General features: G+C 38.5%; 1 protein-coding gene across 1 annotated transcript in view; it reads right to left on the minus strand.

Annotated features, from left to right (window-relative positions):
- Positions 1-26,540, minus strand: part of MORC1 (MORC family CW-type zinc finger 1) — a 255,866-nt gene that overhangs the window by 27,174 nt on the left and 202,152 nt on the right. Inside the window, exons 20-22 of the mRNA XM_006895351.1 lie at positions 20,661-20,730; positions 16,615-16,675; positions 10,165-10,311 (exon numbers count right to left, since the gene is read on the minus strand). Coding sequence (XP_006895413.1) covers positions 10,165-10,311; positions 16,615-16,675; positions 20,661-20,730 — 278 coding nt within the window. The remainder of the gene's footprint in view (positions 1-10,164; positions 10,312-16,614; positions 16,676-20,660; positions 20,731-26,540) is intronic.

Genomic DNA, 26,540 nt, shown 5'->3' on the forward strand with positions numbered 1-26,540 from the left:
TTAACATTTTCAGCACTGTAAAAATATTACATGTATGTATATACGAGCATCAGAGAGCTGAACATGAATAAGGATGACAGAAGAAGAACAGATGCCTTTGAGATATGGTGTCAGAGAAGAGTAATGAATTATCAAAAGTATGGATTTTCAAATGAACAGATATGTGCTGTAAAAAGTTCAGCTGGAGTGCAAAGATGGTGAAGCTTTGTCTTTAATACTTAGGACATACAGTCAGGTGAGGCTATTCCTTGGAAAGGGATATCATGTTTGGAAAGATAAAGGGCCAGAGAAGGAGAGTAAGACTTCCAATGGGATGGATTGACATGGTGACTTCAGCAGCGGGCATGAGTATATCAGGCATGATGAGGATAGCACAAGACAGGGCAGGTTTCAGGTCAGCTCTTCAAAGAGTCACTATGAGTTGTATTTGGTCTGAGAGCACCAACAATAACATGTGCATATACATGTATCTCTCTTATCTATTGCTGTCAAGTTAAACTAACTTATCGCTCTCCTCTCACTGGGTTTCTGACTTTATAAATCTTCACTGTATGCACACATGAGTTTAGAATAATTTGTCTGTGGGGGACTTCTAGGCATATGAACAAAGCAACTCTGGGTAACATATAAAGAAAAGCTACAACTAAAGTCTCTGAGTTTAGAGAGCTAAAGTGATAATCTATGGTTTATTTGTTGGGCTAGATGGGCGAACCTTTTACAAGAATCATTGTTGCTTTTTCCCTAAACCAACTTCCCTTTCAAATCTCTTGAGGGCTGGTCCTTTTACTTGTGGGCACACATTCACTTCTGCTTAGAAATGGAACACATTAGGATTCACCCAAAAATCTCCTCCCAAAATGAACAAATATTAGCTATGGGTAGTATTTTGCAGGAGGTAGAGGACAATGAAAGGACAAATTAGGAGGAAGCCTAAAAATTATGCATTAGTTCTACATAGTTTTCAACCTATAAAGTCTTCCCTTCAAAAGTCAAATCAAATAATCATCTAAAGTCTGAACAATGCTTCACATATGTACTTTCATTTCTAAACATAGACAGAAATATATGATAATGTGAAAGTATCACTGAGATCAAAGTAGCTATTTGCCATTTTGTATTTTCTCAACAGACTGCAAAATTATAATTTTTTTTAATTCCATAAATATTCCTTGAGCTCATACAGAGCCTCACATGGAGGCTCTAGGCCAGGAATTCAATACATCTTACTGCCTTGAACTCCATTCACTGGGGAATCCAGACAAAGAAGCAGGATATTATAACACAGAATGATAAATAACAGCAAGATGATAACTGAAGCACCATGCATCCCACCAAAACTCTAAGACCCTTTTTCAGGAACCCCAAAGAAAGAGCAGGAGTCAAGCAAATACGGCAGGCATGAAAACATGAGAAGAAACTACACTAAATCAGTAAAATAAACAGCAAATGAGTTCCCTGGGCTTGATGAAACTAATTAAACTAAACTATTCTATAGAAAGTGCTGAGAATGAGTCAATCACTGCTATATGATTTACATATATAACTTCATGTAATCCTAAAGGCAGCATAAAGAGTTGTTTCTATTTCAAATTTCTTTGATTTCCTTATTAGCAAGAACTTTTCTAACAAACTCCATCCTCCCTTCCCACTGACCTCAAAGGTTTATTGTTCAAAATGGTTTTCCTAGCCATTGAGTTTGACTTTGCAAAGTGGATAAGGATATGAAAATAAAGTATGTTAGCCTATCTACAAGGGGATTGGCCAGTCTTACCAGTGAATTGAGCAGATTCAATGGCAGATTTGAGATAATCTTAGCACTAGCAAAGAAGCACGAGAATACAGCACATCCTCCAGAGCCAGAGATTCTTGTGCCAGCCAAACCAAAGCCTATGGAAACAGCAGTCATAGCAGCCACAGCAGAGAACCAGAGGACTCATGTGAGACAGAGTGGGCCTTGGGACTGTTCACCACATGGAACCAGAACTAGGAGATTTTGCCCAAGTTTATTGAAGGATGGAGTCAGGGAGAGCCCAAACTGGCAAGACTAAGAGCTTAAAGCTGTGAGGTTGAAGGTTAAGGTGACTGTGAGCACATTTCAAAAACTGTCCTGAGTGAGTGTATTTTGTGGTGCTAGAGAATAGTACAGAATATCATATACACTGGCAAAAGAACAAACATATTTATCCTGTAAAGGGTGTAGCCAGAGTACTCATTGGAAAGAAGGCAAAGCTTCATTTTTCATACTTTGGATGTGTATCTTGGCAAGGCTATTCCTTGGAGAGGAACATAGTGCTTAGAAAGATGGAAGGTCACTGAAGGAGAGGAAGATCCCCCAGTGAGATAGACTGACATTGTGACTTCAGCAATGCGCTCAAGCATGCCAGGGATGGTGAGGATGGCACTGGATAGGGCAGCTTTGTGGCTGGATACTCATAGGATTGCTATGAGTTGTATACTACTCTATGGAACCTTACAACAACAACAACTCCAATATATTAACATATGGAAAAGATTAATAGTCTACATCCGGTTTTAGGTTGTTATTGTTGTTACATGCCGTCAAATCAACTACGACTCACAGTGACTGAATGCACAGTAACTTTGAATCTTACTCTGTCCTGAGCCAATCTGTCTCTGACACACTGACTCTCATTACCGCAGTAACTGTGTCAATCCATCTCATGCAGAGTCTTCCTTTCCTGTGCTGCCCCGCAACCCATCCAAGCATGATATACTCCTCCAAAGACTGGTCCCTCCTGGCTACATGTCCAAAGTATGCAAGACAGAATCTCAAAATCCTTGCTTCCACGGACCAGCTTTTTTTCACCTTCTCCAGGACAGACCTGTTAGTCCTCTTGGCAGTCCATGGTATGTTCAAAACTCTTCTCCAGCACCACAACTCAAAGGCATCAATTCTTCTTCTCTCAGCCTTGATCACTGTCCAGCTCCCTCATGAACTGCAAGTAACTGCCAAGACCATACTCGACGGCACATAACAACAACAACAACAACAGTGAACAGTCCTGGATCAAGCACATTTTAGTCTCTAGACTGACATCCTTGCTCCCTGCTCTTCAGCACTCTCTGACAGCAGATTTTCCTAATACAATGTGACTTTTGATTTCATGACTGCTGGTGCCAAGAGTGTTGATTATAGAGCTGAGCAAGCTGAAATTGTTAACAATCTCAATGTCTTCTCTGTCATGGTGCTGCCAATTGGTCCAGTGGTGAGAATGTTTTCTAGATGTTAAGTTTCAATCCATATTGCAAACTACTATCCTTGATTCTCTGCAACAGATGCTTCAGGCCAACCTCTGTTTCAGCAAATAAGGTTGTGTCATCTGCATAATGCAGGTTGTTGATGAGTCTTTCTCCAATTCTGACGCCATATTTTTCCTCATGAAGTCCAGCCTATTGAATGATCTGTTCTGCATATCTCAAGGTTAGCCACAATTTGTTGTGATCCACACAGTCAAATGCCTTTTCATAGCCAATGAAAGACAGATAGACATTCCTCTGTTATTCTCTGCTTTCAGCCAAGAGCTATATGACATTAGCAATAATGTCCCTAGTGCCACAACCTCTTCTAAAGCCAGCTTGTATTTCTGGTAAGTCTCTGTTCCAGTCACTTTTGGATAAACTCCAGCAGGATTTTACTTGCATGTGATATTAGTGATATTGCTTGATAATTTCCACACTCTGTTGGGTCGCCTTTTTTTGGCAAGGGAATGAATATGAATATCTTCTAGTTCATTGGCCAGGTGCTTATCCTCCAGATTTCTTGACACAGCCTTGTGAGCACTTCCAAGGCGGCATCTGTTTGTTGAAATATGTCCATTGGTATTCCATCAATCTCTGGGGGCTTCTTTTTGTTGTTGTTAATTTAATTCATCCAGAGAAACTTGAACTTCCTCCTTCATCACCATTACCTCTTGAATATAAGTTATTTTATGAAATATTTTTGTGTCAGCCAGTTCTCTTTGGTACATGATTTAAGGATGCTGTGGGCCGAATAGTGAGTAATCTAGGAAGCATCAAAAGAAAATGGAAGGTTTAGCTTATTTACTGTGTAATACTCAGCATTACTTCATTATTTGAAAAAATATTACAACACTGAAATATTTTGCATGAGGCTGGGCTATATTAGGAGGTATATGGCATCAGGATTGAAGGAAGATTCATTAACAAACTACGTTATACAGATGATACAACATTGTTTGCTAAAACTAGGGATGACTCGAAGTGTTTGCTGCAGAAGGTCAAGGACTGCAGCCTTCAATATGGATTTGATCTCAAACAAAGGTTCGCACCACTGGGCCAACTGGCAGCATCATGATGGATGATGAGGAGATTGAGATTGTTGACAGATTTAGTTTGCTGGGCTGTATAATCAACACTCTTGGTACCAGCAGCCAGGAAATTAAAAGACTAATTACACTGGGATAGCCTGCTGTTAGAGACTTCTCCAGAGTAGTGAAGAGCAACAATGTCAGCCTGGAGACTAAGGTGCTCCTGATCCAAGACACAGTCTTCACAATTATTTGCTATGCATTAGAAAGCTAAACAATGATGAGGGATGCTTGAAGGAGAATTGATGCCTGTGAACTGTGGTCTAGAGAATAGTTTTGAATATACCATGGACTGCTAGAAGAACAAACAATTTCATCTTGAAAAAGGTGAAACCAAGCTGCTTCTTGGTGGCAAGGATTCTAAAGCTTCATATGACATACTTTGGGGACATTGCAAGGAGTGGCCAGACCTTGGAGAAGGACACCATGCTTGGGAGGGGAGAGGGTCAGCACAAGAAAGGATTGATTCAGTGACTGGGGTAATAGGGGGAGGTATGTCAGAGACAATAAGGTTGGCATGGGATAGAGCAGGGTTCAGAGCTGTTGTACATAGGGTCTCTATGAGTTTCAAGCAACTCTACAGCACATAATAACAATGATATTACTCTTTATTACATTATTCAATGTAACAGTAATTCCACTACTTGGAATATACCCTAAAGAAACCATAACCACCATCAAAAGAGATATATGCACATCCATGTTTACTGCTGCGTTATTTACAGATGGAAGCAACCCAAGTGCCCATCAACAAATGAATGTATAGAAAAACCTACGCTACATCCATTCATACATTGAATACTATGCAACACTGAAAAACAATGTTCTTATAAAACATTACACAACATGGGGGCCCTGTAGCACATCATGTTGAGTGAAATATCTAAGTCACAGAAGGACAAATACTTCATAGTACTACTGTTATAAAGTAGGTTTTACGTGGTGGGTTGGGAGGAAAAAAGCATAAGAGTAGTTAGAAAAAGACCATTGCATAGAACAGGTGAAAGAAAGAACTGTCTAAAATGAATACTTGATTAGCCATTATAAATATGACAAAATCCCAGAATAAGAGATATATCACTGAAAAGAAGATTAGGGGTGGGGTGGAGGCAGGTAGGTAATTGTACAACAATAAATGGATATTTTTTTAAAAAGTTAACTGGGGAGGGGAAAGGGAGAATGAAAGGGTAAAATGTGCAACAATAAATGAATGAAAATCTAAAATAAAAAATATATCTTTCTTTACCATCTATTGATACATGTTACTTATGGTATGAAAAGCTTAAATGGCTTTTAAGAAAATGACTATCTTTGAGATAAAATTGATGCACAAAAATAAAATTTAAAAATTATAGGACAGGAAGATGTTAAGTATAGTAAAGTGATGAAAGCTTACAGTAAAGACTACCATTTTATATTCATTTATTCAATTCACATTAATTAAAAAGATCTATCTGACCCTACTCTGGCAATGTTGAAAGGGATAACAATTATTGAATATTCCAAGAAATCCAAATGGAGAGAATAATATAAACACTTAAGTCTTTAGGCTCTTTTTCATGTAATGACCATGGATAACAAGGTAAACCATTCTGAATGGAAAGAATGATGTGCTGTCCACATTATATATAGAAAGCCACAATCCTTACACCTTGAAGTTATTACAATCCACTCAACACAGTAAATAACAGGTGCAGCAAACACAGCAGTGCAGTGCAGAAAAAACAAAGGCAAGAAACCTGTTTTCACTAAGGAAATGTGGGGAAGCATGCTGCATGTTGTTAAAGGGGAAAAGAGAAGATTGGTTAAGTGATCTCATTTTGTTTCAGTTGAGGCCTCACGTTTTGTGCAATTCTTTTTCCACTGAATATTTTTTTTCTAAAACAATCACCACAGAAAATTCAAGATGATACATAAAAAAGCTGATCTATTAACACATTTGAATTTCAGTGTGCTCATCTGATAAAAGTGTGGTGATTTCAAGCAATAAAGATGCTACAAGTAGTAAATCTTCCTAATAAAGGAGGATTGTTTTGGGGAAAGTTTAATCTCCCTTTGATAACTAATTATGTAAGTAGATGCACTTCAAAGTCTTAGTATACTTAAGCAGATGACCCCTCTCTTGATCACATATAATTTATTAAAATAAATAAAAATCTTACATTTAGAGGCAAAATCAAAACCAAACAAAAAAATAAGGAAAATTATTAATTTTAAAAGAAAACTTATCTAACTAAGAAAGGCTAGGAAATTCTGTAAAGCACCCAGACAAGTCTTTCCTGGTCTTATCAGTGTTAAGCATAAGAAAATTATTTACAATCCAGAACCTTCCTTGAGAGCTGTGCGATTGTCTAAGTAGAAATGAGTATGTTACTAAGTTTTCCTAAATTTAAGTCTCCCTATTCATTAACTTGGAAGCAAGAAGAAGATGAAATGGTAAGGAAAAAATGGCTAGGGGACAGAAACAAAGCTGGAAGTCACATAATGGAATTTTATAAGCACTTGCTGCAGAAGGTCAATATAGTCTTCAATATGGATTGAAACTCAACATCAAGAAAACAAAGGTTCTCACCACAGGGCCAATTGGTAGCATCATGATAGATGATGAAGAGATTGAGACTGTTGACAGCTTCAATTTGTTTGGCTCTATAATCAACAGTCTTGACACCAGCAGTCAGGAAATTAAAAGATGAATTGCATTGGGAAAGTCTGCTGCCAGAGACCTCTCCAGAGTACTGAAGAGCAACAATGTCAGTCTGGAGACTAAGGTGCGTCTGATACAGGCCATAGTCTTTGCAATTATTTGCTATGCATCAGAGAGCTGAACAATGACTAGCGATGACACAGGAGAATTTATGACTTTGAACTTTGGTGCTGGAGAAGAGTATTGAATATATCATGGACTACTAAAGAGAACAAACAAGTTAGTCCTGGAGAGGTTGAAGCCAGACCGCTCCTTCGATGCAAGGATTCTGAAACTTAACCTGACATACTTTGAACATATTGCAAGATGGGATCATTCCTTGGAAAGGAATATTATGCTTGGTAGGGTGGAGGGAAAGCACAGGAGAAAAAGACCCTTGATGAGATGGATTGATTCAGTCACTGGGGTAATGGGGTAATGTGTGTTGGCGACAATAAAATTGTCAAGGGATACAGCAGGGTTTAGGTCACTATGAGTTGCAGGTCACTCAGCGGCACATAACAACAACAACAACAAAATGCTTTTTTCATTGTAAATACTTTTCTTTTACAAAACATGAATAGCAACATACACATATGGATCTCATTTGATGAACCTGTGGAAAAGGATGTTGAAGATATTCAGTATCAGCAGTCAAAATAAAGCCAGGCACTGACTGTGGAACATGTCATCAACTACTCATATGCAAAAGTAAAGAAAATAAAAACAATTCCTAACTAAACTTTGAAACCATCTCAATAATAGCTTTGATACACTGAATACTGAAGACTGAACGAGATGACAACTAGTATCCATGAAGAAAACAAAAAGTAACTACAAAGACAAAGAATTTTAAAAAGAAAATGTAGATTTCAGAAAAAGATTCTGAAACTTGTACTGGAATATAAAAAGAAGCTGAAACAAGAAGGAAAGAGGAAATAAGGACAGCTCGAGAAGACAAAGCAAAGTATTAATAATTAAATGTGTAAGAGTTTGAAAATCAAAGACAAGATCATACTATTTCTTAAGCTGAAAGAATTGCAGAATAAATGCAAACCTTGAGTTTCAATACTGAAGAATTATCAGGGAGAAATCTTGATAGTCCATGAAGGCTCAAAAGATGAAAGCCATACACAAAGTCACTATACTAAAAAGAATTGGTGGACACCAAATCATTCAGGAAGCAACATGTGATGAAGAGCCAATGTTACTGAAGGAATAAATTCAAGCCACACTGAGAACATTGACTAAAAACAAGGCTCCAGAAATTAATGGAATACTAATTGATTTATTTCAAGAAACAGATTAAGTCCTGGACATGCTCACTAATCTACGCCAAGAAATTTGGAAGACAGTTACTTGAACAGATGACTGCACTCCTTAGAGTTTTCAATAGCTAATTTTCACACCCCCCCAATGGATTAATAAGCCTTTCTTCTAAAGTGTTTCTGGGTAGACTTGCATTTCCAATCTTTTGGTTATTTACTGAGTGTGTTACCAACTTGTACTTGTACTACATGTTGTTACTATGTGTTGTCACATCACTTGCAACTCATAGCTACCTAATGTACAACTCTGAGCCCTACTCTATCTTGAGCCAATGTCATTGTCTCTGGCATAGTTATCCCATTTCCCTTATCACTGAGTCAGTCCATCTCATCCAGCGTCTTACTACATGAAGATGTTATAAATAGGCTTATGCAGACATAATTTATTACATAACACCATGCTTTAATGACTCGTCCAAATCACAGAACAAGTAGTAACATACCAGGCTTCAAACCTGGGTCTATCAAAACTCAAAGTTGAGAACTTTAAATCTTGTTTCTGGACATTTACTGAAATAGGGGAAGTAACTAGTTGGAGAACATCATTCTTTGGAGACTTCTACTTAGATCATTGAACATGTGACTTTCAACCTTGTGATATGTGCACAACACTACGGTTTACAGGCTTGATTAAGCCTGGCAACCCCGGCATTGTGACAGATTTGGTACTAGTACTGGTGTTGTGGAGTCCACCTTCATTTTCAAATCTGTGAGTTGTCTCTTAATCCTTCGTATCACCAGTAAACATATTTTCTGATATAAAGTAAAAGGCAGATCCACATGTATGTAACCAAGAACACTTTTTCCTTTCTCCTGGGGAAGTACAAGTGTGGAGGTTACAAGTAGAGCCTCTATGACCTGGGTAGGCTCATAGGGTGCCATACAGAGCTCTATAGAGCTGCAAATTAGATGCTGCATTGAGTTACTATTCTCACAGGGGTTGACGGTCTCCTCATACAAACAGGGCCACCCCCTGGAGCATGAGCAGAGGCTGCTGCCACTTGCCTATACCACTTAGCTGCACCATCAACTTGTTCTCTCCCTATCTACTCTTGGTTCTTCTCCACAAATTCTCTTCTTCTGGAATATGTTGTCAATCATTTTCATGACAGAAAATAACTTTCTCGCTAGGTCATGCTTTGCATTCTCGTTGGCTTTGAGCTTCACTCTATAAAGGCTCCTGATAGTCTCCAAACCTCAGCAAGACAAACTGGCTACACTACTAAGTTAAGTAGGGCTGCATTTCTATTCCCCGATATGACATCTGTTTCAGAGAGATCCCTCTAAATCAGCTTCCTAGGCTTGATCACAAAGCTTTCATTATTATTGTGTTTATTTAGTTAGAGCTTAAATACTGGACTTTGCTTCCTTTTTTGTTTAGTATCCTCTGAGAACTGTGCTAGTGACATCTAAATTCCTCACATAACCACATCCACAAAGGTTAGTCCTCCACTTTGAACAGAAGAGTAAAACTCAGTTCAGGATTTAAGATTTTAAGAAGATTTGTTTAAAGGCCATACATGTCCTGAGAGTCTCTGTGAAGCAACCAAACAAACAAAAAGCAACAAGAAATCTTTATTGCATTCAGAAGATGACTAACATCTACTATATGCTATGCCTTCTAACAGTAGGCTCTTTGCAATGGTAGTTCTATTTCAAGGAACATTTAACTCACAATAATATCTAAATCAGTGTCATTAGGAGAGAAATCATAAAGTCATCCTATTGAATTTTCTCAGTAACATCACCACTCGACAGTGGTGATAAGAAAAGCATGTATAAATATGTCAGTAAGTATTTTTACCTTAAAACGGATATCAGTTTTCTCACTGTTTCCTTGACAAATATATTTTGAGAAGATGGTATCAGAGAAGAAGGACCTTTACAATCACCAATCACAGAACCTCTATCTTTGTGTTGAAAACTCCCATTTAAATCTTCAGTTGTTAAACTGGGTGAGAGAAAAAAAAAAGCAGAGGGTTACCTTTCCAAAGTAGAAATTATACTACATAATAACAAATTCAGAAATACTAATCTACAACAAATGATAGTGAAGAATTAATCTTCAGATAAAATACCCATTTGTGTAGTTCTATAAAACCAATTCTTAATTGGAAGTGCTACTTTTTATCTATGAAAAATCTTGTAGAAGATTTTTGGGTAACCACAAGTGCCAAGAATTAATGATAATTTATTCTGAACAACAGTGATCATGTACCATTTGTCTCCTATTCACGAAGGAAGTTTTTAATCTGAGAGAAAGTATGTGCAGAAACCAAACAACCAAAAAGGGGAAAAAATCATTATAGAGTCAAGATCTGGCAGAAGAGTACACTAGACGCAGTGCAATGAGTTCAGGGTGCAAACAAGCTAAGTGGTTCAAAGGAGACAAGATATCATCAAGATGAGGAAGAAAAGTCCAGGCCAGGGGGCTCTGTAGTCATGTAGAGAGAACTGGAGTTTATTCTAAGTAGACTAAACACGTACCTACTAGGTAGGTATTGCCATGGGAAAGTCTGCTGTTAGGGACCTCTCCAAAGTACTGAAGAGCAATGGTGTCTCTCTGGAGACTAAGGTGCGTCTGATACAGGCCATGGTCTTTGCAATCACTTGTTATGTATCAGAAAGTTGGAAATAAAATTAAAAAAAAAAGAAAGTTGGAAATGACCAAGGAGGATAGAAGGAGAATTGATGCCTTTGAGCTGTGGTGCTGGAGAAGAGTACTGAGAATACCACAGACTGCTAGGAAAAGAAACAGATTCATCCTGGAAAGGGTTAAACCGGGTGGCTCCTTGGAGGCAAGGATTCTGAGGCTCCATCTAACATACTTTGGACATGTTGTGAGGAGAGACAGGTCCTTGGAGAAGGACATCATGCTTGGGAGGGTGGAGGGACAGTGCAGGAGAGGAAGGCCCTCTATGAGGTGGATTGATTGAGTGACTGGGATAATCGGGATGGGAAGTGTCAGAGACAGTGCGATTGGCACAGGACAGAGCAGAGTTTAGGGCTATTGTACATAGTGTCGCTATGAGTCACAAGCAACTCGACAGCAAATAACAACAACAACAACAGACTAAACACCTACCTACTACCACTGAAGGATTCCATGCATGAATTAAGGAGAGGGTGAAACCAGGTTGCTCCTTGGAGGCTTCGTCTGACATACTTTGGACATGTTGCAAGGAGGGACCAGTCCATGGAGAGGGATGTCATGCTTGGAAGGGTAGAGGGACAGTGCAAGGGAGGGAGACCCTCTATGAGATGGATTGATTCAGTGACTGGGATAGTGAGTGTAGGTGTGTCAGAGACAAAAATATTGGCACAGGATAGAGCAGGGTTTAGGGCTATTGTAGAAAGGGTCGCTATGACTTACAAGTGACTCAAAAGCACATAACAACAACATATGTACATATAATCAAACTGATAGAAAGTGACACAGATGAAATAAAAGTTGGGGCAATGAATTTATATTAACAAGGAAGGCAAAATTCAGAAATAACTGAATTGCACATTTACAAAATATTGAATTGATTCATATTCTGCTGCATATATGTTGCTGTTGGGTGCCATCAAGTCAAGCATGACTCAAAGAGACACTATGAACAAAAGATCTGAACCTTGTTCTATCCTGTGCCACCTTCATACTTCCTGACATACAAGAGAACACTGCAGCAGTTATATTAATACACCTAGTTGAGGATCTTTGTCTCTTTCACTGACCCTTCACCCTTCCCAGCACCATGTCCTTCTCCAAGGAATAGTACCTTCTAACAACAAGTCCATAATATATGAAACGAAGTCTCATCATTCTTGCCTTCAAAGAGCACTCCAGCTGCATCCCTCCAAGACATATCTGTTCATTCTCTTGGTCGTCCATGGGATGCTCAGTATTCTTCTCCAACACCACAGCTCAAAGACATAATTTCTTTTTCTGTCATCCTTATTCATTGTCCAGCACTCAGATGCATAGCTAGCAATTGAAAAGACTATGGCCCCAAATCAGACATACCTTGGTTTTCAAATTGGCATCACTACTCCCCAATATTTGGAAAGGCTGTTAATGGCAGATTTTTTTCCAGTACAATGTGTCTCCTTATATCCTGACTGCTGGTACCAAGGTATTAGTTATGGTTCCAAGCAAGATGAAGCTGTTGACAGTTTCAGTCTCCTGTCCATCCATCATGACACTGTCTATTGGTCCAGAAGTAAGAATCTTTGTTTTCCTGACATTGACATGGAATCTATACTGAAGACTACATTCCTTGATATTCTGCAAAAAGTGTTTCAAACCCTACTCACTTTCAGCAAGCAAGGTTGTGTCATCTGCATACTGCAGGTTACTGATGAGTCTCACTCCAATCCTGATGTCACACTTCTCCTCATAAGAGTCCAGCTTCTCAAATAATTTGCTCAGCATATGGCTTGAAAAGGTATGTAGAGAGAATAAAAACCAGGTGCACTCCCTTCCCACTGCCAAACCATGCACTGTAGGACAATTATTAAATAATGCCTTGGTCATTTAAAAATAAAAAATAACTGGCTCCAACGTGGAAAATAACTCATACTGAGAAGATAAAAAGACTGATGCATATGACATCCAAATTGTTTAGGTTTGTGGGAACAACAAGAGAGAAAAAAGAAAAAGGAGTTAGGGACAATGGGAGATTAAATTGGGTAAGTGGGTAGAGTTATATCACATGGGGCTTTATTTATAAAGTAACGAGATTCTGTAGTTCTGCATGCTAACATCCATAAACTAAAATCATAGCACAGACAGTCTATATGTTTATACTACACAGGCATTTTAAAAGTTGAGTAATAATTTGCATCTGATGGAATGTGCTTCTACTGTCAACAATTTTTTGGCATTAATTATATTGTCTAACTCCAAATGAGATTAAGAACATTATGTGTACTGATGCTTAATTGTCTGTTAAAGAATACTTGCACAATGTTTGAATGCTCATTAATTATATTCTCCTTTGTTCTATAGTTTCATTAAGGAACCTTTTTAAAAAAATAAAAATCTTTATACCATGTTAGGGATGTTAAAAATTTGTACTGGTATTATATATAGCTGGGTGGTAAAATGCAATCAATATACCAAAGCACAAGAGACTGCTCTCAGAAAGTTTCTTTTGCCAAATAATAATATAGCGTACCTCACATATTTGCACTAAGGATGAAATAAGATATACAGATAACTCAGTGCCTAATCCTAGTAAGTTCCTATTATAATTTTATAATTAAAAACTGTTTAAAAGGGATGTTTGATTAGGTTTTATTGTCATGACAGGAGTCCAGAGTGAAGGCTGCATAGTGGAGTGGACCTGGGGGCAGGGATTGTATAATAATTAAAGAATTTTTCTTTCACTTTTCAAAGAGAAGAGTGAACTGGAGGGGTGGGGAGTGGTGGGCAGGGAGAAAAGTGCAACAATGAATGAATGAAAGTCCAAAGTCTCTAAATTTTCATTGTCGTTGTTGTTGCTATACAATTAATAATAATAATAACATAAAATTTTAAAAAATGAAAATGGAAGAAAAAAAAATCCCACAACAATTACTGCTTGCTTAGATCCTCAATCAACAAACCCTATTGGCACCAGCAGTCAGGAAATTAAAAGGCATTGGATAAATCTGCTGTCAGGGCCCTTTCCTGACTACTGAGAAACAACAATGTCAGTCTAGAAACTAAGGTGCATCTGATCCAGTCTATGGTCTTTGTAGTTACTTGCTATGCATCAGAGAGCTGGATAATGGCTAAAAAGGATAAAAGAAGAATTGATGCCTTTGAGTTATGGTGCTGGAGAAGAGTCCTGAACATACCATGGACATCCAAGAAAGCAAACAGATCTGTCTTGGAGAGGGTGAAACCAAGTTTCTCCTAGGAGGCTAGGATTTTGAAGTTCTGTCTCACATACTTTGGGCACTTGCTCAGGAGAGACTGGTCCTTAGAGAAGGACATCATACTTGGAAGGGTGAAGGGACAGCACAGGAGAGGAAGACCCAGGATGAGATGGATTGATACTGCAACTAGGGCAGTGGGGGTAGGTGTATTTGAGTCAATGAGACAGGCTCAGGACAAGGCACAATTCAGAGAAATTGTAAATAGGGTCACTATGAGTCGCAGCTGACTTGTCGACACATAACAACAACAACATGTGTGGGTCATAGCAAGTTATGTCTAAAATTGAAAAAAAAAACCCTGGCATCCCAAAAACAAAGAATACAGCTTTCAATATTCGATAGCACTAGAATGTTGGATTGAATCTCAAAATCAAGAAAACTAAATTCTCATCACTAGTCCTTTAGGTAACATAATAAGAGACTGAGAAAAGACTGAAACTGTCAATGCCTTCATCTTACTTGGATCCCCAATTAATACACTTGGTACCAATAGTCAGAGATCAGGAAACATATCACACTGAGAAAGTCTGCAGTCAGCGGCCTCTCCAAATTATTGAGAAATAATGATATCAGTTTGAGGACTAAGGTGCACTTGTTTCAGGCCATGGTCTTTTCAATTGCTTACTATGCATCCAAAGGCATGGCAAAGAATAAGAATGATAGGAGCAAAATTGATGCCTCTGGGTTGCTGTGTTGGAGGAGATTACTGAATACCCCATGGATTGTCAAAATAACAAACAGGTATGTCTTAGAGAAGGTGAAGCCAGATTGGTCCTTGGAGGCAATAGTGGTGTCATACATACTTTGGGCATGTTGCTAGGAAAGGCTATTCCTTGGAAAAGGACATCATGCATAAAAAGGTGGAGGGACAGCAAAGAGAAGAAGAACTACAATCAGATAGATTGACACAGTGACTGGGGCAATGGGCTCGAGTGTGTCAGAGATTGTAAGGTTGACACAGGGGTTCAGATATGTTGTTCACACGGTCACTGTGAGTCTTACTCGACTGATGGCATCTAACAACAACATGCCTTGTCAAGTTACGATACCACAGGATGAAAGATATTCATACAGGAAACCTTAACAGTGTTAAAACACAGTTGACAGCTAATATGTAATTAGGTCAGTTGAACAGATTGAAATACAGTCTGATCACTTCAGTCATTTTTGTGACTGAATTCGGCTGGGAGAATCAGAAAGACTCGAAAGTAAAGAACTGCTGACACAAGACTTTGAGGATGAAAGGACATTAGAGTGATGTACAAATTGCAGAGGGCAAGCAAAGGAAGTAGTGTGGGCAGAGAGATGAAAGTATGTGATTACAAAAATATCCCTACAAGTGATTTATATCCTCTAGAAAGTGGAACAGGAGCTAAAGAGAAAGGCTGGAGGCATATCACTGAGGGGGCTTTATGCCATGCCGAGAGGTTGTAACTTACCTTATAAGTGATGAAAGGCTTTGGACTAGAAAAGTCAAGTGATCAGATTTGAGTGTTAGGGTGAATACTTTGAAAATAAGTGCAAAGACTAAAAGCTCTTTCTTTTCTTTTTCTCTTGACCTTAATCAGTGTTCTACTGTGCAAAGAGCACAGGATTAGGATTCAGAGAAATAGGGGCTAAGAGCCTTGAAAGAAAAAAAAAACCCAAACCAAACCAACAACTTAGGTCAGTTTTGAGTACAGAAAAGAATTTTCTTCCTTGGAAACATGTTTCTGTTGGGTAGGCAATATATCCAAACTATTTTATTTTAAACATCGCAAAAGTCTCACAAGAACATTCACAGTGCACAGGAAGCTGTGTTTCTAGCCGGAAGGTGGTTCCCCCTCTGGTGGTTTGAATCCATCAACTACTGTGAGGGGAAAAGATGGCACTTTCTTCCCTATGCAGTTTACAGCCTCAGAAAATCTGCTGGAGGGTCAGCTATGAATCCATTCTCTTTCAATGGTAATAACTCTGAGTTTTGGTTTTTGTTGAGGTTTTGTTGAGTATATATGTATGACAGTGAGATGAGTCACAGAGAAAACATCTGCTAATTATTTATCATACCTTACAACTGTGACATTTTCAGTTCTTTAATTACAGTACTGCAATTTTAATTTCTTGCATGCTTTTAGTAGAATGTTAAACCTGCTTCTCTTCGTTTCCTGAAGTCCTTACAGAGGGAAACGAGAATATTTGAGGGAGAAAGGTGACTTACATTCTCTTCTGTTTTCTTTGTAAAATTTGGTTCCAATGGTAATTGCACTTGTTTTTATTATTTTCCTTTTTCTTGCATTTAAAAACTATGAGTATTTTTTCAGCATGAGAACTGCCAACACTTAGAATTTGTGCAATTGCATCCACTGACCTTTTCCAGTTAGATGATGAAGGGTTCCTCTGTACCCCTATACTGCACAGCTTCTGGATTTCTTAAAAAAAAAACACAGGCAAAATAAATACAATCATGATTTGATGATCGGAAACAAACTGAACTAAAAGAAGTCCTAACAGTTCATTAACTACATGTACATCATTTTTAGCTCTGCATTAATACATTCATCTGTAAAGTTACACCACTATATACTCAAGAAATATTGTAAGTGTAAAATAATCCATTATGTAAAGTGTGTAGAATAATCCAGAGGTCTCTAATTGAATTTTAAAGTGGTTTTTTTATCTGCTAAAGGTGTGCTTGAGCTCTGGTGGTCTAGTGGTAAGGAGCTGTTTTTGCTGTTAAGTGCCATCGAGTCGTAGACGACGTATAGTGACCCTATGAATGAAACACCTGGACACTTTATAACTTTGGTCATTTCTCCATGTTCATAGTTTCTGACCCTGTGAATGAAAGATTTGGACACTTTATAACTTTGGTCATTTCTCCATGTTCATAGTCTCCAGTGGCAAGCCATTTCGGAAGTGGGTGCCACTCCTGCTTCCAAGCTTGTTTTAATTGGGGAGCTCCACCACTTTTCACCATGGGTAACCATTATCACATTTGACACATCAGTGTCACAGTGTTTAGCATCACAGCAACCACGAGTTACCTCTGTACAGCAAAGCACAGACCAGTGCTATACCACTCAGAAGAATTTTTGACAAAAACATTTAGACCAGGCCCAAGGACCACAGATTAAAGTCACCCACCTTGGGCTTGATAGCATAACTTTCTGTCCATGAGGCCAACAGAGCTCTCTCTATGATGTCATTGTTACTGTTAAGTGCTGTCGAGTTGTAGACAGCGAACCTATGAATGAAAGACCTGAACACTTGTATAACTTTGGTCATTTCTTCATATTCATAGAGTTTCTGAAGGCAAGTCATTTTGGAAGTGGATGCCACTCTTTCCAAGTTTGTTTTAATTGGGAAGGAGCTACTTTGTTAATTTCAAGTCATGCAGTTCAAATCCACCAGTTGCTTTGTAGTAGAAAGATAGGCCATTTCCTCCTGTGCAATTTACTGCCTCTGAAAACTTCACTGGAGGGATAAGTTATTAGTCAGTTCCAACTCGATAACAAGTCTACACATTTAATTTTTTTTTAGTTAGTACTCTGCATACTCTAAAGTACCATTGAAAAATAAGATTTCATTTGGGAGAGGAACTTTAAAGTAAGACAGAACTGAAGTCACCTTTGTCCAATTGCTTATTGGACCTCAAAATTACAGACTTATAGAGGTTAGTGATTTTCTTGATTAGCTATAAAAACAGCAGCTAGGCACTATATAAGCAATGAGTCTAAATGCCTTTCTTCCTTTGAATGCTAGAATCCTTTATGGTATCTTATTCCATTAAGTAAAATTTTGGTAACAAATTTAGTTCTGATGAAGACCATGTGGAATATGATAATAAAAACAGTGCTGCAGATGGCAAGAAAATATATAGCTAAGGAACTGCTTGGTTCCTTCATATAAAACACAAAAACAAAGAACAGAGAGGCTTTCCAAGCATATTGCAGAGACTACTGGTTTTGCTCTCTAACACATATACAAAATGATTATTTTTTAACCAATAATCTACTAATCTATAATTACAGTCATTTGAAAATATTTAACAATTTGCTCCTGTCAAACTCAGGATGATTATTTAAGATGAAATTATTAATTTTAGGATCTAAATTGTATTAACCATTTTCCCATTACCATTAGAAAATCTAAAAGGACCATATTAAAAGCACACTAATAGTTTGAAACTTCTAGAAAGGATGGACTTTAAAATTAAAAACACCTTACAAAAGCAGTCCTGAATGGAGAATTACAAATTATCTTAATTAAGATGGAAAAATAAATAGTGTGATTTCTTAGCGACCTTACTAATGGCTCAAGTAGAAAGTTGTGAATGATTAGGTTACCTAAGCAATAAAATATAAAGGAAGAAAGACATTACAAGCAAGAACAAATGCAATAGGGAGAGGTCTGGAGCTCTAGGGAAATCATTAAGAATGATGAAAGCACAAAGAGATAAGATTTGTTAGGGAGAAAATGCAAGGCTTTAAAACATTTCAAGAATGTGATTGAGAAAGCAAAGGGTTTGGCTTGGATTTTATGGAATTCTACTTTAAAATGGAATAGCATTCTAATATATAGTAATTACAGCAATAGCAACAAATGAACAGAAAGACAATACAGTTCTCTAAGTCTCATTTCTTCTTTGGCTTCTCAATATCACATGCAAGCAAAATCTTACTGAAGATTATCTAAAAACTACTGGAACAGTCTATCAACAGAGAATTACCAGAAACACAAGCCAGGTTTAGAAGAGATCGTGGCACTACGGATATCACAGTCATTGTCAGATGGATCTTGACTAAAAGCAGAGAGTACTAAGGGATGCCTATCTGTGTTTCATTGACTAAGCAAAAGCACTTAACTGTGGGATCACAAAAAATTGTGGCTAACCTTGAAAAGAATGGGAATCCCAGGACACCTGATCGGGCTTATGTGAAACCTACACCTGGATCAAGAAGCTGTTAGCAGAAAGGAGTACATCAGTGATGTGTCCTGTTTCCATACCTTTTCAATCTATATATAGAATAGATCATTTGGGAAGCAGGACTTTATGAGGAGGAATGCGGAATCAGGATTGGGGGGAAGACTCATCAACAACCTGTGTTATACAGATGATACAACCTTGCTTTCTTACACTGAGGAGGGCCTGATGCATTTGCAGAAAGTCTAGGACTACAGTCTACAATATGGTTTGAAACTCAACATCAAGAAGACAAAGATTCTCACCACAAGGCCAACTGGCATAATGGATGGGGAAAAGATTGAGATTGTTAACAATTTCAGCATGCTTGGTTCCACAATCAACACTCTTGGCACCAACAGACAGGAAATCAAAAGCTGATTTGCATTAGGAAAATCTGCCATCAGCACTCTCTCCAGAATGCTAAAGAGCAACAGTGTCAGTCTAGAGACTAAGGTTTGCCTGATCTAGGTCTTCCAAATTACTCCCTATGCATCAAAAAGCTGGACAATGACTAAGGGTGGCAGAAGAAGAATTGATGCCTTTGAGTTTTTGATGCCAGAGAAGAGTGTTGACTATACCACCAGCTGCCAAGAGAACAAACAGGCTTGCCTCGGAGAGGGTGAAATTAAGTTGCTTTTGGAGGCAAGGATTTTGAAGTTCCATCTGATATACTTTGAGCATGTTGCCAGGAGGAAGCAATCCTTGGAGAAGGACATTATGCTTGGAAAAATGAAGGGACCACACAAGAGAGGATGACACAGATGAGATGAGTAATTGGGGTAATGGGGTGTGTCAGGTATACTGATATTGGCTCAGGATAGGACAGAGTTAGAGCTGTTGTGTATAGCATTGCTGAGAGTCACAAGTGACTCAACGGCACATAATACAACAAAAATTCAGAAAAAAAATATACTTGGCTCAAACATTTTAAATGAGAACTTTATATTTTAAGGAAGTTCAAGTTTCTCACACAACACATATATCCCAAGGAAATTAAGGCACTCATAAATTAGTTTAATGAATTACTCTTAATGATTTTAAAGGAATCATGTTAAGAAGAAAATTACTAAAAAGATTGATAATGGGGAGAAGATAGCATATTTTTTATATAACATTCTCAAAAGTATAAACCAACTATCAGTCTGGCAAAATTCTTAAGCAGAATTCAGTGGTAATGGTGGCATAAGTCTAACAGTAGAAATTTCAGGCAGAAAGACAGTGTTGGTAGCACTATTTGGAGCAGAAATATTATCCTGCTCCTTCAAAACACAGGAGATTAACAGGTCAATTTCTACTAAATTTTTTCCTACTTCTGTAACAACACATTTAGTTTTGCAAACCCCACTTCCTGATAAATTTCTTATATAGCTCTCAGACTGTCAACAACTTTAAAGAAAACTGCTCAAACGTTACAGCTCATGTGAGCAACTGAGTTCCATTATTTTTACCTTTGTTTGTAACATGAACCTCCTTTTTTTCTTGTTTCAGTGACAGACCAGTGTCTCTTTTATCTAAAATCTGAAAAACAAGATCTTTATTTAAAGTGGCACAAGAAAACATAACGAAAACGACAATGAATATTAGTGCCCACATCTATATAAAGAGCATATTGCTGTGTCGGTCTCATAAGGAAAAATACTGTTTAATACCATTATTGTAGAATGAGTATGAGAATCTAAGTGGGGAGAGGGGAACAGAGGGTTGAGTATGGGCAGCAGGGGTGGCGTTAAGCATAAGGTCCTGTGATTGGGGGAGTGTGAAGGAAATGAGAAAGATCCAGTGTGCAAAACAATATAATGAATTTTTGCAAAAAAAAAAAAAAAGACCTGGAAAAAATGCCTTTTTTTTTTAAAGAGTATATTGCCAGTAGTAACATCTTCATATACATGAGGAGGCAATAAAACTTCACAGGCTGTAGAAAACTGTATTTTTCACACATCTCATGAATGATAGTCAATACCATAGAAGAAGACCCTAGATGAGTCTGACTAGTGCCTGACTCAGGATAGGGCAAGCTTTAGAGATATTTTACCTAGGAGTACTATGAGTCACAGGCAACTCGATGGCACATAACAACATATAATAAATGACCTTTACATTTACATCAATATTTGTACACATTTTCTCATAAACAGCATTTCACATGAATATAAGCAGTCTCTCTTATAACTGATTTTAGTAAGTGCTTCATCCAGGGTGTCAGCTGTTTTGAGGTAGCTCATCACAGACCTGCATGGTATGCAGCAAACACAGTATCAACTCAACATGAGTGCATTTAAACCTCTGGTAGATGTAAGCCCTGGGGTCTCAGGTACCAAAGAAAGAATGTGAGGATGGGAAGTTCCCCTGTGAGAATGAGGTGTTAGAACATAGGCCACCTAATCATCTGGCTGAGTCCTAAAAAAAAGCTGAAGAAAAAGTGTTGTAAAGCTCTATTGTATTGAGGTTTTGAGCCAGGATGGTGGGTGGCAGGTGGGAGGGAGGGGACAAGTGTGGTTACTTTCAGATAAAGGAGTAGTGACGTAGACTATCATTAAAATATCAACTTTGTCATAGTTTGAGGGATCCCACATGGCCCATATACTTGATACATACAAAATGAATCTACATTTTGGGAATAGAATTCTTCACATGCAAGAGAGAGAGAGAGAGAGAGAGAGAGAGAGAGAGAGAGAGAGAGAGAGTGTGTGTGTGTGTGTGTTTTTCTAGGAAAATAGACACTCTTTATATATTAGGTTAATCTGATAGGAGGTATAAAAACAAGCACCAACATTTCCCCCAAAAGAACAATGAAGCAGTAAAGAGTAGGCCTGTTTGAGTTTTGGACTAAAGACCCTGCTGTTGTTGTTGTTGTTGTTATGTACTGTAGAACTGGAGCCAACTCACAGCTGATCCTCTGGTGGGGTGGGTTTTCACAGGCAAGTTAATCGTACGACAGGAGATTGCTGATCTTTCTCCTGCGGGGCACCTGCATTGCATGGCTCCTTGCCACTAGGCCACCAGAGCTCCCTGGAAGACCCTGTAGTTGTTGTTATGTGCCGTCGAGTTGCTTGCAATTCATAGCGACCCTATGTACAACAGCTCTACACTCTGCTCTGTCCTGTGCCAATCTCACTGTCTTCAGCACACTCATCCCGATTATCCCAGTCACCGAATCAATCCATCTCCCAAAAGTCCTTCCCCTCCTGAGCCTGCCCTCCACCCTCCCAAGCATGACGTCATTTTCCAAGGACCAATCCCTCCTTACAACATGTCCAAAGTATATCAGACGGAGCTTCAGAATCCTTGCCTCCAAGGAGCAGCCCGGGTTAACACTCTCCAGAATGAATCTGTTTATTTTCTTAGCAGTCCATGGCACCCTCAGCACTCTTCTCCAAAACCAAAGCTCAAAAGCATCAATTCTCCTTCTAACCTCCCTGGTCATTGTCCAGCTCTCTGACGCATAACAAGTGATTTCAAAGACGATGGACTGTACCAGACGCACCTTAGTCTCCAGAGACTCAGACTCTGCAGTACATCTAAAACACCACCAAGTCCCCACTCCTCATTACCCAGTGTGAGGTTTAGAGTCGCATGTTTGCTGAAGTTATCCTGCTGTGTACCTACCCTGAACATCTCATATCTGCTTTAAGCTGCCCTAGAGATCGCTAATCCTCCAGGAAACAAGGGTGTATTCCTCCATGGCATTCCGCAAACAGTTCTATCAGGAAGTTACATAGACACACATGTAGCCTAGTAACGAGATAACAGAGTACCTGACCATCACTGCCATTCTCTATTTTTTTTTTTTTTGCAAATAAAAGAAAATAAAAGCTTTATTAAGTGGGGCGGTGGGAGGGAGTAAAACTGATTCTAAGCTACTTTTGCCCCTTTTGAGATATTTTTATACATATACTGAAGATGGATATAGGCTTGAGTTGTTGGTATGTGCTGTCTAGTCACCTGCAACTCATGGCAACCTATGTACAATAGCCCTAAACCCTCCTCTATCCTGTACCAATCTTTATTTTTTATAATTAATTTTATGAAAGTTTTCAGAGACTTTGGATTCCCATTCATTCATTGTTGAACTTTTCTCCCTGCCCACCATCCCCCACCACCCGAGTTCGTTCTTCTCTTTGAAAAGTAAAAGAAAAATTCTTTCATTGTTATACAATCCTTCCCCACAAGTCCACTCCAGCATGCAGCCTTCATTCTGGACTCCTGCCATGACAATACCTAAGCATATATCCCTTCTAGATAGTTCTCTCCCTCATCTGTTTCAATGCAGTATACATAATTTTTCCCATCTTTCTCAGTCTCCCCACAAACCCTGTTGTCAGTCCAGTTTTACCACAGTGGCACTATGCAATATTTGTCCTTTTGTGACTGAGATATTTCACTCAGCATAATGTCCTCAAGGGTCATCCATTTTGTATAATATTTCATGATTTCTTTGTTTTTCAAAGCAGCATATTATTCCATTGTGTGAATATACCAGAGCATCTCTAACCATTCATTTGTTGACAGACACTTATGTTGTTTCCAACTCTTTGCTATTGTGAACAATGCCACGATAAACATGGGTGTGCATATATATGCTTGGGTGGTGGTTATGGTTTCTCTGGGGTTTATTCCCAGTAGTAGAATTGCTGGATCAAATGTTATTTCTATTTGCAACTTTTTGAGAAAAGTTTGAGAAAACTGCCTTCCATAATGGTTGCACCATTTTATACTCCCTCCAACAGTGAATAAGGGTTCCAGTTTCTCCACAATCTCACCAGCTATCTGTTGTTTGCTGTTCTGTTAAATTTTGTTATTTTTACTGGGAGGAGATGACATCTCATAGTTGCTTTGATTTGCGTCTCTCTTCGAACTAGGGTTTTTGAAGATTTCTTCATGTGTTTGTTTCCTGCACCAATCTTATTGTCTCTGTCACACATGCCCCAATGAATGAATCAATGAGATGAATGAGATAAATCAATCCATCTCATCAAAGGTCTTCCTTTCCTGTGTTGTCCCTCCACCTTCCCAAACATGACATCCCTTTCCAACGACTGGTTCCTTCTTGCAACTGGTTCCTCCTTGTCCACAGTAAGTCAGACGAAGCTTCATTGCCTCCAAGGAGCAGCCTGGTTTCACCCTCTCCAGGTTGAACCTGTTATTCTCTTAGCAGTCCATGGTATATTCAATACACTTCTCCAGCACCAAAGCCAAAGGCATCAATTCTCTTATCATCCCTAGTCATTGTCCAGCTCTCTGATGCATAGCAAATGATTGTGAAGACAATGGCCTGTAACAGGCCTACCTTGGTCTCCAGACTGACATCACTGATCTTCAATACCTTGGAGAGGTCTCTGACTGCAGACTTTCTCAGTACAATAGATTTTTTTTTTTCATTTCCTGGCTGCTGGTACCAAGAATGTTGATTGTGAATCCAAGCAAACTAAAGCTCTTAACAATCTCAATCTCTCAACCATTATAATGATGCTGCCAGTAAGTCCAGTGATTAGAATCGTTATTTTCTTGATGTTGGGCTTCAATCCATATTGAAGGCTGCATCCTTGACCTTCTACAAGTGCTTCACGTCCTCCTCAGTTTCAGCAAGCAGGATAGTGTCATCTGCATAACACAGATTGTTGATGAGTTCTTCCAATCCTGGTGCCACATTCCTCCTCATAGAGCCCTGCCTCCCGGATAATCTGTTCTGCATATAGATTGAAAGTCATATAGATAGAGCACATCTCTTGGTACACCCTTCCCAATTTTGAACCATACAGTGTTGCTCTGTTCTAATGACTGCTTCCTGGTCCAAGTATAGGTTTCACATAAGCACAATCAAGTGTTCTGGGATTCCCATTCTTCTCAGAGTTAGCCACAGTTTATATGGTCAACATGGTCAAATGCCTTTTCATAGTCAATGAAATCAACATGGTCAAATGCCTTTTCATAGTCAATGAAACACAAATAGGCATTCCTCTGGTACTCTCTGCTTCTGCCAAGATCCTTCTAAAATTAGCTACAATATCCCTAGTCCCATGGCCTCCTATAAATCCAGCCTACTTTTCTGGCACTTCTCTGTTGATGTGCCGTTCCAGTTGTTTTTGGATAATCTTCAGCAGAATCTTGTTTGTATGTGATATTAGTAATATTGTTCAATAATTTCTGTACTCTGTTGGATCACCTTTTTTTGAAATGGGAAGAAAACCAGATCTCTTCCAGTCAGTTGGCCATGTGGTTATCCTCCAGTTTTCTTGGCACAACTTGGTGAGCACATATAGGGCAGTATCTGTTTGCTGAAATATAACAATTGGTATACTGTCAGTTCCTGGGGCCTTGTATTTTGCCAATTCTTTCAGAACAGCTTGAACTTCTTCCTTCATCACCACAAGCTGTTGCTCACACGTTGTTTCATAAAATTATTTTGTGTCCGTCAATTCCTTTTTGTACAATGACTCTGTATTTTCTTTCCATCTTCTTTTAATACTTCATAGATAATATTTTGCCCAAAGCATCCTTCAGTATTGCAACTTGAGGCTTGAATTTGTTCTTCAGTTTCTTGAGCTTAAGAAATGCTGATCGAATTTGTTGGGTTTTTGTTGTTGGGGTTGGTTTTTATTATTTTTTTATTTTCTTACTCCAGCTCTTTGCACATTTCATTATAATACTTTGCTTTGTCTTTCTGAGCTGCCTTTTAAAATTTCCTGTTGAGCTCCTTAATATATTTATTTCTTCTCTTTGCTCTGGCTTCTCGGTGCTCTAGTGAAATATTCAGTCTCTCTTCTGACAGCCATTTTCATCTTTTCTCCCTCCTCTGTAATGACCTTTTGCATACGTCCTGGATGAAATTCTTGATAACCTCCCATAACTCATCTTATCTTAGCTCATTAGTGTTCAAGACCTCAAACCTGTTCCTGAGATGGTTTTGAAATTCAGGTGGAATAGACTCAAGGTCATATTTTGGTTCCTGTGGATTTGATTTAATTTTCCTTAGTTTCAGCTTGAACTTATATATGAGTAGTTGCTGGTCTATTCCACAATCAGCACCTGGCTTAATTTTCACAGCTGATATTGAGATGATATGCATAGGAATCAGGCTCTAGTAAGCCATCAAAATATACATTTTTAAGAATTTGATGTTTAAAAATCTTGAACACAGCTTTGAAATTATCTATATGATGCAACATAGAATTTAAAGTATTCTTCTCCTATATAAGGAATATGCTCATGAAATGTTGTGCTGTCCCTCCACTCGCCCAAGCATGATGTTCCTCTCAAAGGACTGGTCCCTCTTTACAACATGTCCAAAGGATGTTAGATGGAGCCTCAGAATCCTTGCCTCCAAGGAG

The sequence above is a fragment of the Elephantulus edwardii genome, unplaced genomic scaffold (genome assembly GCF_000299155.1).
Source record: "Elephantulus edwardii isolate Elephantulus edwardi_28Jun2011 unplaced genomic scaffold, EleEdw1.0 scaffold00165, whole genome shotgun sequence".
In the NCBI taxonomy this organism is placed as follows: Eukaryota; Metazoa; Chordata; class Mammalia; order Macroscelidea; family Macroscelididae; genus Elephantulus; species Elephantulus edwardii.